This window comes from Chrysemys picta, chromosome 21 (assembly GCF_011386835.1).
Source record: "Chrysemys picta bellii isolate R12L10 chromosome 21, ASM1138683v2, whole genome shotgun sequence".
NCBI classification, from domain to species: Eukaryota; Metazoa; Chordata; order Testudines; family Emydidae; genus Chrysemys; species Chrysemys picta.
Genome location: NC_088811.1, coordinates 22,896,251 through 22,912,351, shown reverse-complemented (window position 1 = coordinate 22,912,351; position 16,101 = coordinate 22,896,251). Strand labels below are relative to the sequence as shown.

Genomic DNA, 16,101 nt, shown 5'->3' with positions numbered 1-16,101 from the left:
CTGGCTGGGGGTGCGGGCTCTGGGGTGTTGGTGCAGTGGGGCTTCCCAGGGCTACGGTGGGGAGGACTTCCCCCCTGCTCTCTCTCCCCGCAGCAACACCTGGGCTGGGGCAGGGAGAGGTGAATCTCCCTGCCGTGGCAGATCCAGGCCAGCCTAGGTTCAGGCCGGGGAAGGGGGTGCCTGTCACCTGGCCACGGCAGGTTTGGTGCTGGGCTGGGTCAGGGTGTCTGTCCCCCGGTCACATCACGTTCGACGCTGGGCTGTGTCGGGGCGGGGAAAGGGGTACCGCGGCAGGTCTGGGGTTTGGGGAGAGGCAGCTGTGCGGCCATACAGCTTAGAGGGAACTTAGCTCACAAGCAGAATCAATGGATGTAGCGGGGTGGTTACCTGCTCCTGCTCTGAGGGGGTTGAAACAGCCCAGGAGAGGGCTGTGGCTGGGGCAAGAAGCCTGGGCTGATTGGGGAAAGTAGGCTCAGCTGTGGCCATGCCCCAATCAGGCCCAGCTGGCCCCTATAAGAGGCTGTGAGCCAGAAGCCCAGTCAGTCTCCCTCTGCTTGAAGAGGGAGAAGGACCTGGCTACAGGGACCTAAGCAAGACACCTAGATTGGGAGCAGGGCTGGGGAAGGGCCAGGGGAGCTGGGAGCTCCAGCCTGGAAAGCCCCAGGCTGCAGGCTTGACTATAGGCCGAATAGGTGCAGGGTTACAATGGGGCAGCCCATGGGTGGGCAGAGGCAGCAGGTCCGAACCCCTTTGCCTGTGATGAATGGCTTATACTGCAGTCTGCCCCAGTGAATGGGGGCTAGATGGAGACTGGGCAGTAGCCAAGACTGAGGCAAAGTGGGGATAGTGGGTGGGGGTTCCCCTGGGAGGGGGAGACCCAGAACTGTGGAGGTACTGCCAGGGGGCAGCACTAAGTTAAAGGGGCACTGGGTCCTGGGAGGGACACGGGGGCCAGCAGTGGTGGCGAGACAGTGGCTTGAAGAGGGCACTCCGGAGGCTGGATGTTAATTCCCGAGGACAACCAGTAGGAGGCGCCGCCGGGTGAGTCTGCGCACACCTGCACAGACAATCCAGGAAGTTTTTGGAAAGTGTAGGGGACAATTTCCTGGTGCAAGTGCTGGAGGAACCAACTAGGGGCAGAGCTTTTCTTGACCTGCTGCTCACAAACAGGGAAGAATTAGTAGGGGAAGCAAAAGTGGACGGGAACCTGGGAGGCAGTGACCATGAGATGGTCGAGTTCAGGATCCTGACACAAGGAAGAAAGGAGAGCAGCAGAATACGGACCCTGGACTTCAGAAAAGCAGACTTTGACTCCCTCAGGGAACAGATGGGCAGGATCCCCTGGGAGAATAACATGAAGGGCAAAGGGGTCCAGGAGACCTGGCTGTATTTTAAAGAATCCTTATTGCGGTTGCAGGAACAAACCATCCCGATGTGTAGAAAAAATAGTAAATATGGCAGGCGACCAGCTTGGCTAAACAGTGAAATCCTTGCTGATCTTAAACGCAAAAAAGAAGCTTACAAGAAGTGGAAGATTGGACAAATGACCAGGGAGGAGTATAAACATATTGCTCAGACATGCAGGAGTGAAATCAGGAAGGCCAAATCACACTTGGAGTTGCAGCTAGCAAGAGATGTTAAGAGTAACAAGAAGGGTTTCTTCAGGTATGTTAGCAACAAGAAGAAAGTCAAGGAAAGTGTGGGCCCCTTACTGAATGAGGGAGGCAACCTAGTGACCAAGGATGTGGAAAAAGCTAATGTACTCAATGCGTTTTTTGCCTCTGTCTTCACGAACAAGGTCAGCTCCCAGACTGCTGCACTGGGCAGCACAATATGGGGAGAAGGTGACCAGCCCTCTGTGGAGAAAGAAGTGGTTCGGGACTATTTAGAAAAAACTGGACGTGCACAAGTCCATGGGGCCAGATGCGCTGCATCCGAGGGTGGTAAAGGAGTTGGCAGATGAGATTGCAGAGCCATGGGCCATTATTTTTGAAAACTCATGGCGATCGGGGGAGGTCCCGGATGACTGGAAAAAAGCTAATGTAGTGCCCATCTTTAAAAAAGGGAAGGAGGAGGATCCGGAGAACTTCAGGCCAGTCAGCCTCACCTCAATCCCTGGAAAAATCATGGAGCAGGTCCTCAAGGAATCAATTATGAAAGACTTAGAGGAGAGGAAAGTGATCAGGAACAGTCAGCATGGATTCACCAAGGGGAAGTCATGCCTGACTAACCTAATTGCCTTCTATGATGAGATAACTGGCTCTGTGGATGAGGGGAAAGCAGTGGATGTGTTATTCCTTGACTTTAGCAAAGTTTTGATACGGTCTCCCACAGTATTTTTGCCAGCAAGTTAAAGAAGTATGGGCTGGATGAATGGACTGTAAGGTGGATAGAAAGCTGGCTAGATCATCAGGCTCAACGGGTAGTGATCAATGGCTCCATGTCTAGTTCGCAGCTGGTTTCAAGCGGAGTGCCCCACGGGTCGGTCTTGGGGCCGGTTTTGTTTAATGTCTTTATTAATGATCTGGAAGATGGTGTGGACTGCACTCTCAGCAAGTTTGCAGATGACACTAAACTAGGAGGCGTGGTAGATACACTGGAGGGTAGGGATCGGATACAGAGGGACCTAGACAAATTAGAGGATTGGGCCAAAAAAAACCTGATGAGGTTCAACAAGGACAAGTGCAGAGTCCTGCACCTTAGGACGGAAGAATCCCATGCACTGCTACAGACTAGGGACCGAATGGCTAGGTAGCAGTTCTGCAGAAAAGGACCTAGGGATTACAGTGGACGAGAAGCTGGATATGAGTCAATAGTGTGCTCTTGTTGCCAAGAAGGCTAACAGCATTTTGGGCTGTATAAGTAGGGGCATTGCCAGTAGATCGAGGAATGTGATCGTTCCCCTTTATTCGACATTGGTGAGGCCTCATCTGGAGTACTGTGTCCAGTTTTGGGCCGCACACTACAAGAAGGATGTGGAAAAATTGGAAAGAGTCCAGCGGAGGGCAACAAAAATGATTAGGGGTCTGGAGCACATGACTTATGAGGAGAGGCTGGGAGAACTGGGATTGTTTAGTCTCTAGAAGAGAAGAATGAGGGGGGATTTGATAGCAGCCTTCAACTACCTGAAGGGGGGTTCCAAAGAGGATGGAGCTCGGCTGTTCTCAGTGGTGGCAGATGACAGAACAAGGAGCAATGGTCTCAAGTTGCAGTGGGGGAGGTCCAGGTTGGATATCAGGAAAAACTATTTCACTAGGAGGGTGGTGAAGCACTGGAATGCGTTACCTAGGGAGCTGGTGGAGTCTCCTTCCTTGGAGAATTTTAAGGCCCGGCTTGACAAAGCCCTGGCTGGGATGATTTAGTTGGGAATTGGTCCTGCTTTGAGCAGGGGGTTGGACTAGATGACCTCCTGAGGTCCCTTCCAACCCTGATATTCTATGATTCTATGATTCTATGATTCTAATGGAGTTGGACTCAGAGTTCACAGTCTTGCAGCTTGCAGCACTGCTTGGCCCGAACACGCTGTTCTGAGGCCCCATACATTAAACTTTTCCATTTGGCTAGGTTAGTCGCTCTGGTGAAGGGTTTCCTGCTACCCAGCAAGACCTGCTGAACATGGGCCAAGCACGCCCATTTGTCCACACTTAGCCAGGCAGTAGCCAAGCCATCAAGTGCAGCTCTGCCAGGTTCGGGTGCAAAAGGTTGCTGTAGTTCTGGGACAGCAGATCCGGCCAGAGGGGCAGCTGCAGTGGGACAGCTACCAAAATGCTCAATAATGTGCCTAACAAGTGCTGGCAAGGCCACGTGGTGGCTACTAGGATAATTCTCGCCCTATCTTGCTTGATTTTCACAAGGACCCTGTGAATCAATGACACTGGTGGGAAGGCATACATCAATGCTCCCGACCAAGGAATGAGAAAGGCATCTGACAGGGAGTCCCTGTCCATCCCCCGGATCAAACAAAACACATGGCATTTTCTGTTCTGCCTGGAGAGTCCCGCACCCCTGGAAGATTATGCTGACCACCTCCAGATGGAGTGACCACTTGTGGCGAGACGAGGAAGTCCTGCTGAGATGATCTGCCAAGACATTCCTGGTTCCAATCAGATGACTGGCATGCTGCACACAATGGTGGAGAGCTTCTTGACAAAGGGATGAAGACCTGGCACCGCCCTGCCTGTTAATGTAATATATCCCGGTGATATTGTCCATCAGGACCTGCACCACATTTGCCCTTCAGGTGGGACAAGGAAGCCTGGTAGGCCAGGCGAACTGCTCTGAGCTCCCTGACGTTGATGTGGAAGGCCCTTGGTGCTCAGCTCGCCCAGGTCTGAAGCATCAGAGACCAGGGTCAACGATGGGGATGGGGTTATGAAGGGGAATCCCTCCAACACCGGTCCGGGGTCTAACCACCAATCCAGTGACAACCTGATGTGGTCTGGCACCCTGACTACCAGGTTTAGGTCATGCATGTTGGGTATGTAGACCAACACCAGCCATGCTTGCAGAGGCTGGAGATGGAGCCGAACATAGCTGACCACATACGTACACATGGCCATGTGGCCCAACAGCCGCAGGCAGGTGTGAGCTGTGGTGAGCTGGTTGTTCTTTACATGGGAGATCACGGCCGATATGGCCTGAAAGTGCGCTTCCGGAAGGAAAGCTCGGGCTTGTGTGGAGTTGAGAACCGCCCCAATGAACTCTATTTGCTGGACAGGCATTAAGATGGATTTTTTTCTCATTTATTAACAGGCTCAGGTCGTAGCAAGTGGAACGCATCAGATTGAGGCTCCTCTGCACTTGCTCCCGAGACCTGCCTTTGATGAGCCAGTTGTCGAGATATGGGAAGACCTGGACCCCTTGATGTCTCAGGTAAGCAGCCACTGGTGCCATACATTTTGTGAACACCTCTGGGGCCGATGAGAGGCCAAAGGGCAGTGCCGTGAATTGAAAATGGCATCTGTCCACTATGAAATGGAGGAAAATGTCTGTGACCTGGGAATATGGAAATATGGAAATAAGCATCCTTCAAGTCGAGGGTGGTGTACCAGTCTCCCGGATCCAGAGAGGGGATGATGGAGGCCAGGGAGACCATGCAAAACTGCAACTTTCTGAGAGACTTGTTGAGGTGATGCAGGTCCAGAATGGGTCGGAAGTCCCCTTTTGCTTTTGGGATTAGGAAGTAGCGGGAATAGAACCCTTTTCCCTTCAGGTCCCGAGGGAACTCCTCCACCGCCCCCAGGTAAAGGAGGTTCTCAGCCTCTTGGATGAGTAGTTGCTCGTGAGAAGGGTCCCGGAAGAGGGGAAGTTGGGGGGGGGGGGGGGCCCGAAAATTGCAAAGTATAGCCCCGAGATACTATGTCCAGCACCCAGTGGTTTGAGGTGACCCGTGACCAGGTCGAACGATAGGAACGAAGACGGTTGAGGAAAGAACAAGGTGGATCTGGGGAACTGACTGGGTGTTGCTCTCGAGCGCACCTACATGCATCTGACGAAGTGGGTATTCACCCACGAAAGCTTATGCTCCAATACATCTGTTAGTCTTAAAAGTGCCACAGGACTCTCTGTAGTTCTTTCAAAATGAGCGCTTCTGGCCCCTGGGATGCTTGGTTGGATGGCGAGGGTGAGTGGGAGGAGGAAGGGCGGCAACAACTAAAGCTCATTTCTCTATCCCTTTTCCTTGCAGACCCTTGACGAGGCTGTCACGGTCTTTGTGGCGGGGCGGCCGGAACTAGTTCCGTGCAGACTGTGGCATATGCATGCCCAGCGAGTGAAGGGTGGCCCCAGTGTCCTTTAACCCATGCAGCCTCGCATCAGTCTGCTCCAAAAAGAGACCATTCCCATCGAATGGAAGGTCCTGGATAGAGGTCTGCATCTCTTGGGACAGACCAGTGGTGCGAAGCCAGGAGCTGCACCTCACGACCACCGCTGTCGCAACCATCCTAGCCACTGAGTCTGCCGCATCCCATGCTATCTGGAGAGAGCACCTAGCTTCCACGTTGCCACTAAAGGGGGCGCCACAGCTGGTCCTATGGATATCGCTAAGGCAAAAAATCTACAAAAATATGGGCACCTGCACACTTAGAATGGAATAGACATGGGCAAGCACTCGAAGAACCACCCTTTTTCCAGATCATTTATGAATATGTTGAATAGGACTGGGCACAGTACAGACCCCCAAGGGGATATCACTATTTACCTCTGTCCATTCTGAAAACTAACAATTTTTCCCTATCCTTTGCTTCCTATCTTTTAACCAGTTACTGATCCATGAGAGGACCTTCCCTCTTATCCCATGATAGCTTACCGTGCCTAAGAGCCTTTGGTGAGGGACCTTGTCAAAGGGTTTCTGAAAATCTAAGTACACTATATCCACTGGATCTCCTTGGTCCACATGCTTGTCGACCCCCTCACAGACTTCTAGAAGATTGGTGAGACATGATTTCCCTTTACAAAAAACATGTTGACTATGCCCCAACAAATCATGTTCATCTATGTGTCTGATAATTCTGTTCTTTCCTATAGAAAGAAGAAATTTCACATGTTGGGGAAGAGGGACAGAAGAAAACATGCCATTTTAAAAAACAATTTATTCGTGAAGATCCTCAGAGATTTGAAATGTTAGAAATAGTCCTTGTGGAGTTTGATTATTAGATAAAGTGAAGGTCAGGTGGCAAAAAGCCCACGGTGAATTGAATTAATTGTGTGGATATCTCCACAACAGGCAAGTGGTACATGTGATTGCATTTTTGTACAAACATTATACATTCAAACATATACACACACCTTTTAGCACAGTATACACTGCACACTGGCATACTACAAAGTTGCAATATGCAATCTATTATAGTTATTGTTACATTAATGACATTAAATGTAAATTACTCACCCATTTGCCTGGAGAGAGAGATATTGTTTGTTTTAATGAGTAAAGTAGCATTACTTTTTCATTATTATGGGAGTAATGTTTGTATCTGGGCTGGTAAATTTTTGTGATAATATTGCACATCTGGTTTAACAGTAATTTAAATACCCCATGCACCAAGGCTCTCTGTTCCACAACTATCATTTAGGGTCCAGAAAACCACTGGAGAAAACAAACAAATATATGATGTCTGATTTCTTATGACATAGTATCTCGTGTTCTTCCACTCCTCATTCATAAAGAGAACTGTCAGAATACAAATAAGTAACTACATAATTATACTGGATGAAGTGAGATGTTCCATTGCAACGGAAAGTAGAGTTAAACTGGAATGTGGAGCATGGACATCATTCTCCATTGCCTTGATCTTTTGAAGTGATTTATATCTTACAAAGTAGACGTAAAAAGTTACCATTCTGGTTTGCTAGCATTTTACAGCCAATTAGCACAGGAAGTCTGTGCCCTTAGAAGGAACCAAGTATTGACGTTCTGCCTGCTTTGATGTAGGGGAGCAGGAGGCGAGCATATGCCACACTGCCTTGCAGTATGGCACCACTTTGCAGTATGGTAGCGTGGATGGATAAGGCTGTATGAGAGGGACTGGGAAGTTGAAGGATGTCCTGGAATTGGTCCTGAGGGTCTTGAACATTTTCCACCGGAAGGTTGAGGGCAGTAGCCATGCGATGGAGCAGGGACTGATATTGCGTGTGGTCATCCGGATGTGAAAGGGATCACGGAATAAGGGCATCATCTGGTGACGAAGTGCCCATAGGGATGGGTGGTTCTGGAGGTGCGGTCAGGACCGTCGGTGCCGATGGAGCAGGAACATCCAAGGGTTCATCCTGAATGGGAAGGAGATGCACGGTGTGGGCGATGTGTACCACGATGATGCTAGGGGTCCCATGATGGCCAGTTAGGTCAGGAGTATGGGTTGCCATGCATCAGCAGTGCCTGTGGGTATCGGGACCGGGAGTCAGACACAGGACTGTAGTCCGGAGGGTGCAGAGGATCAGGACTGTCAGAGAGGGCCGGGGAAAGGGCCGTGTCCGGGTCGGTAGATCAGCCAAGGGTTCTGGAAAGAGAGGAGCTGTCGGCACTGGTGGGACCGATGCTGCCAGGCATGGTGGAGGAGGATAGTTGAAGAGCAACCCGGAGCCAGTGGAGAATGATGGAGGACAAGGGATTCATCGATTAGAGAAGGGAGTCTGGAGCACAGCAGAGTACCTGCGAAGGGTAGTATAAGTTCCACCAACTGTGTGAGAGGCAATAAACAGCCTGGAGTGCATGGGACTGGGTGCATCAAGCCCTAGGGTCCCAACAGATTTGACGGTGCCAGGAGCGAGGTAGAAGGTGCTGCTGCCGGAATAGATGGGGCCGATGGTAAATGGTGGAATTTGAAGCGGTGTTCCGTGTGCACTCTCTTCGGGCCCGAAGTCGAAGCCAGACCTTCTGATGCAGCATGCGACTTCTCATCTGACCAATCCCGGTTCGTGGAGGAAATGTGTCGTTTTGAGGTGGTCACAGTCAGGGAGCCGCCCTTGTGCCTGTGCTTCTTGTGCATGTGGTGGGTCTTTAGTGGGTGCGGCAGTCCTGCATATGAGGAACCCGGTGAGGCACTTACCACTGGTGATGGGTGTCACTCTGGTGGTTCCGTTGGAGCCAGGTCTTGTTGAGCACATGGGCACATTGCCTCCTCCATTAAAAAGTTACGGAGATGAAGTTCATGAGCTACTTGGGGCTGTGATGGAAATGAGTGGCAAATGGAGCAGCAGGAAACTATATAGGCTTCACCCAGACAGTAGAGGCAACAGGTGCTCTTGTTGCTCACTGAGAAGGAGCGAGGGCACAAGGTGCAGTTTTTGAAGCTAGCTTGATGGGATCGGGCCAGGAAGGGTGGAGAAGCCCCCAAAGGGAAAAGTCCAATAAAATAACCTAACTATATACTAAGAACGTACAACTAACTAACTAAAGAGAAGGAAAATGGGAACTATATATAGTTACAAAGGGTTGAACACAATACTCTTACGTGACTAAGAGCACGTAGGAACAAGGGGTTCCAACTGTGGCCATGTTCCAAAGGGAACTGGAGTGGCGTCAACCCGCACAACATCTTAAAGCCTTGGATGCGCCATGTGCCGATGCATGACGCCCGTGGGGGGAGGGGAGGTCAACAGACACTACTATGAACAGTTCCGGCTCTGGCGCATGGTGCGCATGCACACCAGCATTTGGAATTCATATAAGGACCAGCACTTGAAAAAGAATCAGAACTTCAAGAAAGGTTACACAAAACCTGAGAAATACTTTTTTCCATATTCCTAAAAACATTTTTTCAGAGACTGTGTTGGGCTATTTACCAATAATGAAATTAAAGCATTAAAATTAAAATATTCATAATAAAAAAACAAAATGTTGTATATAAAAATTTAGAGTTTAAACTGTGGTACATCTAAAAGCAAACTACAATCCTATAATTTAGGAGCTGATCATATAAATTGTTACTTACACAAGTAGTCTTATTCCACTATTGAACCAATGAAGAAATTAAGTGTGTGTTATGAAGTGGCTTAGACTGAGAGAAGACTGTTATTGCAAGAACAATGAAAAATTTAAAACAGGAGAAGGCAGAAGAAAATTATTAACTGAAAAATATCTCATGTTATATGGAAGAGCCTGTTTAGATCCAGCATGCACATTATTTACAAGAATATGGCATCATTTTCCGCCATCTCACAGCTTTTCACAGAAGTAATTTAATATCAGAAAATAATATAAAATTTTTCTTGGCCAGTTTGTGCTCTTTGTTTTCTCAACTTGTAAATGTACCTTTTACTAAAGTGTTTATCTCTGTTTGCTGTAACTTTAAACCTAAGGCTAGAGGGGGGTCTTCTGAGCTCTTTAAGTTTGATTACCCTGTAAAGTTATTTTCCATCCTGATTTTACAAAAATAATTTTTACCTTTTTCTTTAATTAAAAGCCTTCTTTTTAAAAACCTAATTAATTTTTCCTTGTTTTTAAATCCAAGGGGGTTGGATCTTAATCCACCAGGAGTTGGTGGGAGGAAGGAGGGGGGATGGTTAATTTCTCCTTGTTTTAAAATCCAAGGGGTTTAAATCTGTATTCACCAGGACATTAGTAAAAAGTCTCTCAAAGCTACCCAAAAAAAAAAAAAAATTAGTTTTGGGAGTGGTGACAGCAACCAAATCTAAGCTAGTAGTTAAGCTTAAAAGTTTTCATGCAGGCCCCCACATTTGTACCCTAAAGTTCAAAGTAAAAAAGCAGCCTTAACAACACATTTATAGATGCATTTGTGAAAGGGTAAAATAAATATTTTAAAATATTTAAAAATCGTAATGATTTTTTCCTGTTAAAGTTCACTTTGTCTCTGTATATATGTTTTAGAACCCCTTAGGAACTTCTGATGCTGGGACAGGTTTTTTGTCATGGTCCACATTTCTTGGTCAAGGTGCTGACTCCAGAGAAAATAATATAAAAAAACAATAATAATAAGTAAATAAAAGATTTCAGGGTCTGTTCTAAAGTCTCTGGCAGTCAGGATTTGGCCCATGGTCTGCCTATTGACTACCCCTGTTCTGACGCCTAAGACTACTTCAGCTTTCATCTGTGACTGAAACTCTTCTGAAAGTAGCAGTAGGACCAATGCAGAAGGAGAGGTCTAGAAGTGAAAGGTAACTACTGTAAGTGTAATGAAATTACACGTAAAATTTTGCCCACAGATACTTCACTGTAGTCTAATGGGAGCCATATTTGATCATCCAAGGACAGAATCTGGCCCTATAGGTTTCAGGCTGGCAGGCTTTAAAATAATTATGATTTGGGAAAAAATAATGTGTAATATCAGAAAAATCTTTAAATGTTTCTCATTTCCTCTTGTCCTTCAATAACAAAAAATGAACAAACTTTTTCAGTTTCATGTAAAGAATATTCTACACAATTAATGCTCCCCCTCCCCCAAAAACACACACACAAACCTTGCAGTAAGCACTATTGATTAATGGAAATAACACACTTAGGTGCTTTAGCAATTACCTGTTACCTATTAAACAAACCTATGCATAATATTATACCCAACATTAGTTTAGAATAGCTAAATGCAAATCATCCACTGATTCACAAATTTTCCACTCTTTCAGAAACTATAACCTTCCACATAAAAAGAAGCAAATGCAGCAAATAAAAAAAACTGGGTGAACTAATCTATTTAAATATCAGGGGGTAGCCGTGTTAGTCTGTATCACAAAAACAACAAGGAGTCCAGTGGCACCTTAAAGACTAACAGATTTATTTGGGCATAAGCTTTCATGGGTAAAAAAACCTCACTTCTTCAGATGCAACTTCAAAGTTAGAACCACAAAGTTCTTATAGGAAAATTTAAACCAAACGTAGTTAACAATTCTGGGACAAAAATGCAGGCTGTAGAAGTAATTACAGAGGTTTGGCATCTAATTTCTGGGTTCCAAATCATTCATAAATAATTTTCAACCTTCCTGGACTACTATGTATAGTTTTGGGTTGTTTTTTTTTAAATACAGGAATATTGAAATATGGTATAACCATAAAGTCTCTTGAACAGGGAAGACCATTTTGCTTACGTGACAGGGTATATTGTAACCAGGGCCGGTGCAACCCATTAGGCGACCTAGGCGGTCACCTACGGCGCTAGCATTTGGGGGTCGGCCTTTCGGGTCCTTCGGTGGCGACCGGCTCTTCGGCCGTCCCGGTCGTCATCGGCATTTAGGCGGAGGGAGCTGGCGCAGGGGGGCGCGGGGAGGGCCGCCTGCAGCAAGTAAGGGAGGGGGAAGCGGCATGCAGGGGAACTCCCCGCCCCAGCTCACCTCTGCTCCGCCTCCTCCCCTAAGCACGCCGCCCCGCTCTGCTTCTCTCCCTCACAGGCTTACGGCGCCAAACAGCTGATTGGTGCTGCAAACCTGGGAGGCGGGAGAAGTGGAGCAGCGATGGCGTGCACGGGGAGGAGGCGGAGCAGAGGTGAGCTGGGACGGGGAACTGCTGCAGGGCTCCCCAGGCCGGGGGGATCTGCCGTGTGGGGGGGGGGGGTGCCACAGGGCAGAGGGGGGAACTGCTGCAGGAGGGGCGCCTCAGGGCGGAGAGGAGGGAGCTGCTGCGGGGGGGGGGGGGGCGCCGGAGAGCTGCCACAGGGCTCGGGGGGGGGGGGGGGGCAAGGTGGAAGTTTCGCCTAGGGCGCGAAACATCCTTGCACCCGCCCTGATTGTAACATTACTTTTGTAGTGGAAATGGATGCACTGTTAATTAAGTTAGGATGGGTAGATCTAGTGTGTTAAACTTGGCATTTCAGCCATCTAAAGCACATAAGTTTTCAACTCACTTATCACTTTCAGAAATATCACTTTTTTGACATTGTTGTCCAAAACACAAGGCTACGAAATAGCTTGCTCAGAAGGTTCACTCTCAAGAATTCAAGGACTGATGAATATTACAGCCGGTTTTGGTGCAGGATGACAAATCAAAAGGAGCTGGTTGTTCAGCCAGCCAGCTGATGTTAGAGAGAAGGAGAGTGATGTCTTTCAGGTTTCCTGGCTGGACACACATAGGATGCAGTTCTGTCCCCTGCCCCCATTGAAACAAAATAAACCAGTAGCTGATATGAAGTGAACAAATCCTAGGATATATTTAATAAATAACACATTCTTATGGAACATCTAATAACCTATCATTTATATGAAGATCAGAGTTACATAGTATAACAAACAGTAATAACCTCATTAGTTTTCCTGGATGTGCTTATTAATAAGGATTAACATTCTCTGATTAAACCAGTGGTGATTTGGTACATGCTGGATGCAGGGGTGGGGACAGAGGGAGGTGAAGGAACAACACTGGGGACAGAGGGAAGGTGAAAGGAACAACACTGATTAAAAATTATACCCCATTTCCCTCTGTCCTCAAGTTTAATGCATGCTGGACCATAATGTCAAGAACTTACCTGCTACAGGGTTCTTCCTGGAGTTTAAATTCTCAGACTCTGAATTCTCCTCTGGTTGCCCATCTGCTTCCACCTCTTCTTTGTTCTGAGTATCTTTTACAACTTTGTTAAGGGTAGTTCTTCTGCTCTCCTCTCCATGTAAATCTCCCTGAACAGCAGGGAGGGAAATTGGAGGAGGAGGAGAGGAAGGAGGTGTTGTAGTGGTAACAGCAGCAGAAACAGGAATAGGAGGAGTTAGAGGAGGAGAGGGAGAGGTGGAAAGAGCAATGGAAGATGGTACACTTTCCACTTCTGCAGGAAAGCCTTCCAAAATCTCCAATTCAACAGTCAATGGTGCAACTTCCTGTTGAACTATTTCTGCTATGCCATCTGCAGCAGTTACTTTTTCATTAACTCCATTAATTTCATTAATTAGATTAGTACTAGCAGTCACTGGAATATAACTAGTTGCTACCGTACTAGGCTCCTTGCATGTGTCAGCATCAGCCTCTTCTGTTGGTGAAAGGTCTGATTCTTCTGTGCAGGGTGTGGCATTGGATATAGGTATTGTTTCCTCTTTTGGGGAAGTTAGTTCACATCTCTCCTCTGAGTCAGCTCTGAATGCAGATTTACTAGAAACAGCAACAGCAGCAGCAACAACTGCAATAGGAGCAAGAGGGACTGGCGATGCAGCAAGAGGAAGTTCTGGTGGTGATTCCACTGAGGCAGCCTCAGATGTCTGGCCAGCTTGATCTTTTTTCTCCCCACTAGGCTCTGGTCTGAGGACTGGGGAAGGAGATTTTAATACTGGATCTGGTTTTGGCTTCTCTTCTACGGAAGAAAAAAAACAACAACATTACAAGGACAGATTAGTTTACAAATTTAGTTTTAACTAGCCATGCTTAGGGTCCTTTTAATTGCCCCACCCTGTGTTCTGTCCATTATTCCAGGAGCTCCTTGGAAGAACTGCAGAAGCAGCAGCTAACCTTTAAATCTAAAGTGAGAACCAAGACTCTCAGAGAACTTTAATATTTAATGGACAGTTGAAGTTTTAAGAACAAAAGTCTTTTCAAGAAATCACCCTTCTCTTCAGCAAAACATACTTAGAAACCTTAACTACGGAAGACATGTTTGTTAATTTTGGAAACCTACAGAGGTTGACAATGACCACAAAACAAAAATAAATGTAAGTTAAATGGAAGAGAGAATGGGTTAGTGGACAGAGTGTAACACTAAGACCCAGGAACTACAACATTCTGAAATTCATTCTAAAAATGAATCACTCTGTGGCCTTCAGCAAGTCACAGCTCTAGCTTTCTCTATTTGTAAAATAGGAATACTACTATTTGCCTATTTGAGTAGAGTGTTGTGATGATTAGTAATTTGTTTATTGCTTTAAGGATGCAAAACACCATGCTATTATTAAGAAGTGAGAGAATTTGACAAATAATAAAACAAATTATCTTAAATTTCTAAATTCCTCAGACCTTCAGGATATCAGAAAAGACTTTTTACACTCTACTCTTACACTTTTGTTTTAAATTCTAGCAGTGAAAATTAAAATTTATCCCAAGTAAAACTGAAAATGAAGGGGATTTAAGAAGGGGATTTAAGAAGTTCTATTTCATTTTGAGGTATGGTGGTGAAAGACATCAGTCTGGGTTGGAAAAAGTAAGACGAATTACCTTATCGTAATGCATTATTTGAGATGTGTGGTCCTTATGGGTATTCACTGTGGTTGCACATGCACTCTATGTGCCTGAGACCAAAAGATTTTTCAGTAGCAGTTGGTCCACATCTGTGCTCTACACCTCCCTGTGCTCTGAACCAAGGGCATAAAGGGCACCGAAAACCTCTCCAGTTCCTACACTACAGTGAATAAAGTGAGGATTCATGCAGAGGGGATGGAGGGAAGGTCATGAATACCCACAGGGACCACACAGCTCAAACTCCAGTTACTATAAGGTAAATAACCTTTCCATTTGTTTTTGAGTGCTTGTCCCTAAGGGTGTTTACTGTGGGTGACTCCCAAGCAGTACTCATTGAGGAGGACGGTGTGAGGAAGTATGTTACACCACAGATAGAAAGATCATTGAACCAAAGGAGGAATCCACGGATGAAGCTTGAACAAGGACACAAGGCTTGAACAAGGGCATAAAGTCTAGTCCCATGTTGCTGCTCTACAGATTTCTAAGAGGGGAATTCCTTGCAGAAATTGAGCAGCCCTGACACCTGTGGGGAAAGGACTCTATGAGCTCATAGCAAAGGAGGATGTAGCACAAAATCTATTTAAAGGGTCTTTACAAAGAGACGGGCTTTCCCTTCATTTGCTCAGTAATGGAAACAAAGAGTCTCAGACTTCCCAAAGGGCTCTGTCCTTTGCAAGTAGCAGGCTAAAGCTCTGTGGACACCCAGTGAATACAATCTTCTGTATCCTTGTTGATGTGAAATTCTGCGTGGAAAAAGAGGAATTGGACAGTTCGATTCAAGTGAAAATCAGAGTGAACCTTAGGGATGAACTTGGGATGAAATCTCAAGGACACTTTATCCCTATGAAAGATTAAGTAGGGAGAGTCCGCCATGAGGGCCCTGAGCTCACCCATTCTCCTGGCAGAAGTGATTGCTGGTAGGAAGGCCATTTTCATAGAAAGGTGTAAAACAGAAGAAGTGGCCAAAGGCTTGAATGGCAGGTTCACAAGCACTGACAGTATCAGGTTCAGGTCCTAGGCAGATATAGGTTTTAATACCAGGGGAAAGGTTCTGATGATACCTTTTAAGATCCTCAGAGTTGTAGGATAGGTGAAAACAGAGCAGTTCTCCACCAGGGGATAGAAGGCATTAGTAGCTGCTAAATGTATGCACAGTGAACTAATGGAAAGACTCGATGCCTTTATGGATAGATAGTCCAGAGGGTCCTGGGTTCCTCTGGAGGTAAGTGACATTGCTGATAGCAGAGGGAGAACCGCTTCCATTTGGCAGTATAATGCTTCCTTGTAGAGGATTCCCTATTTTTATTAAGGATGGGTTGGCTCTCTTCTGAACATGATCTATTTGTTGGCTATCCAAAATCTTGGGATGGACTTGGAATGGTGTAAAGAGCTGCTTTTGGGCAACTACATGACAGCGTATAACAGTTTGGGAACTACACTCAGGGACTAGTCTAGCACTTCTATTCATTCACACATGGAACAAGACCAAAACCATTCTACCACCA

At 46.6% G+C, this 16,101-nt stretch overlaps 1 protein-coding gene across 46 annotated transcripts in view; it reads right to left on the bottom strand.

Annotated features, from left to right (window-relative positions):
* EIF4G3 (eukaryotic translation initiation factor 4 gamma 3) overlaps positions 1-16,101 on the bottom strand; it is a 408,790-nt gene that overhangs the window by 123,774 nt on the left and 268,915 nt on the right. For all 46 annotated transcript variants that reach the window (XM_065574796.1, XM_065574797.1, XM_065574810.1 and 43 more), the window contains one exon: positions 12,909-13,718. In XM_065574796.1, the coding sequence (XP_065430868.1) occupies positions 12,909-13,718 (810 nt within the window). The remainder of the gene's footprint in view (positions 1-12,908; positions 13,719-16,101) is intronic.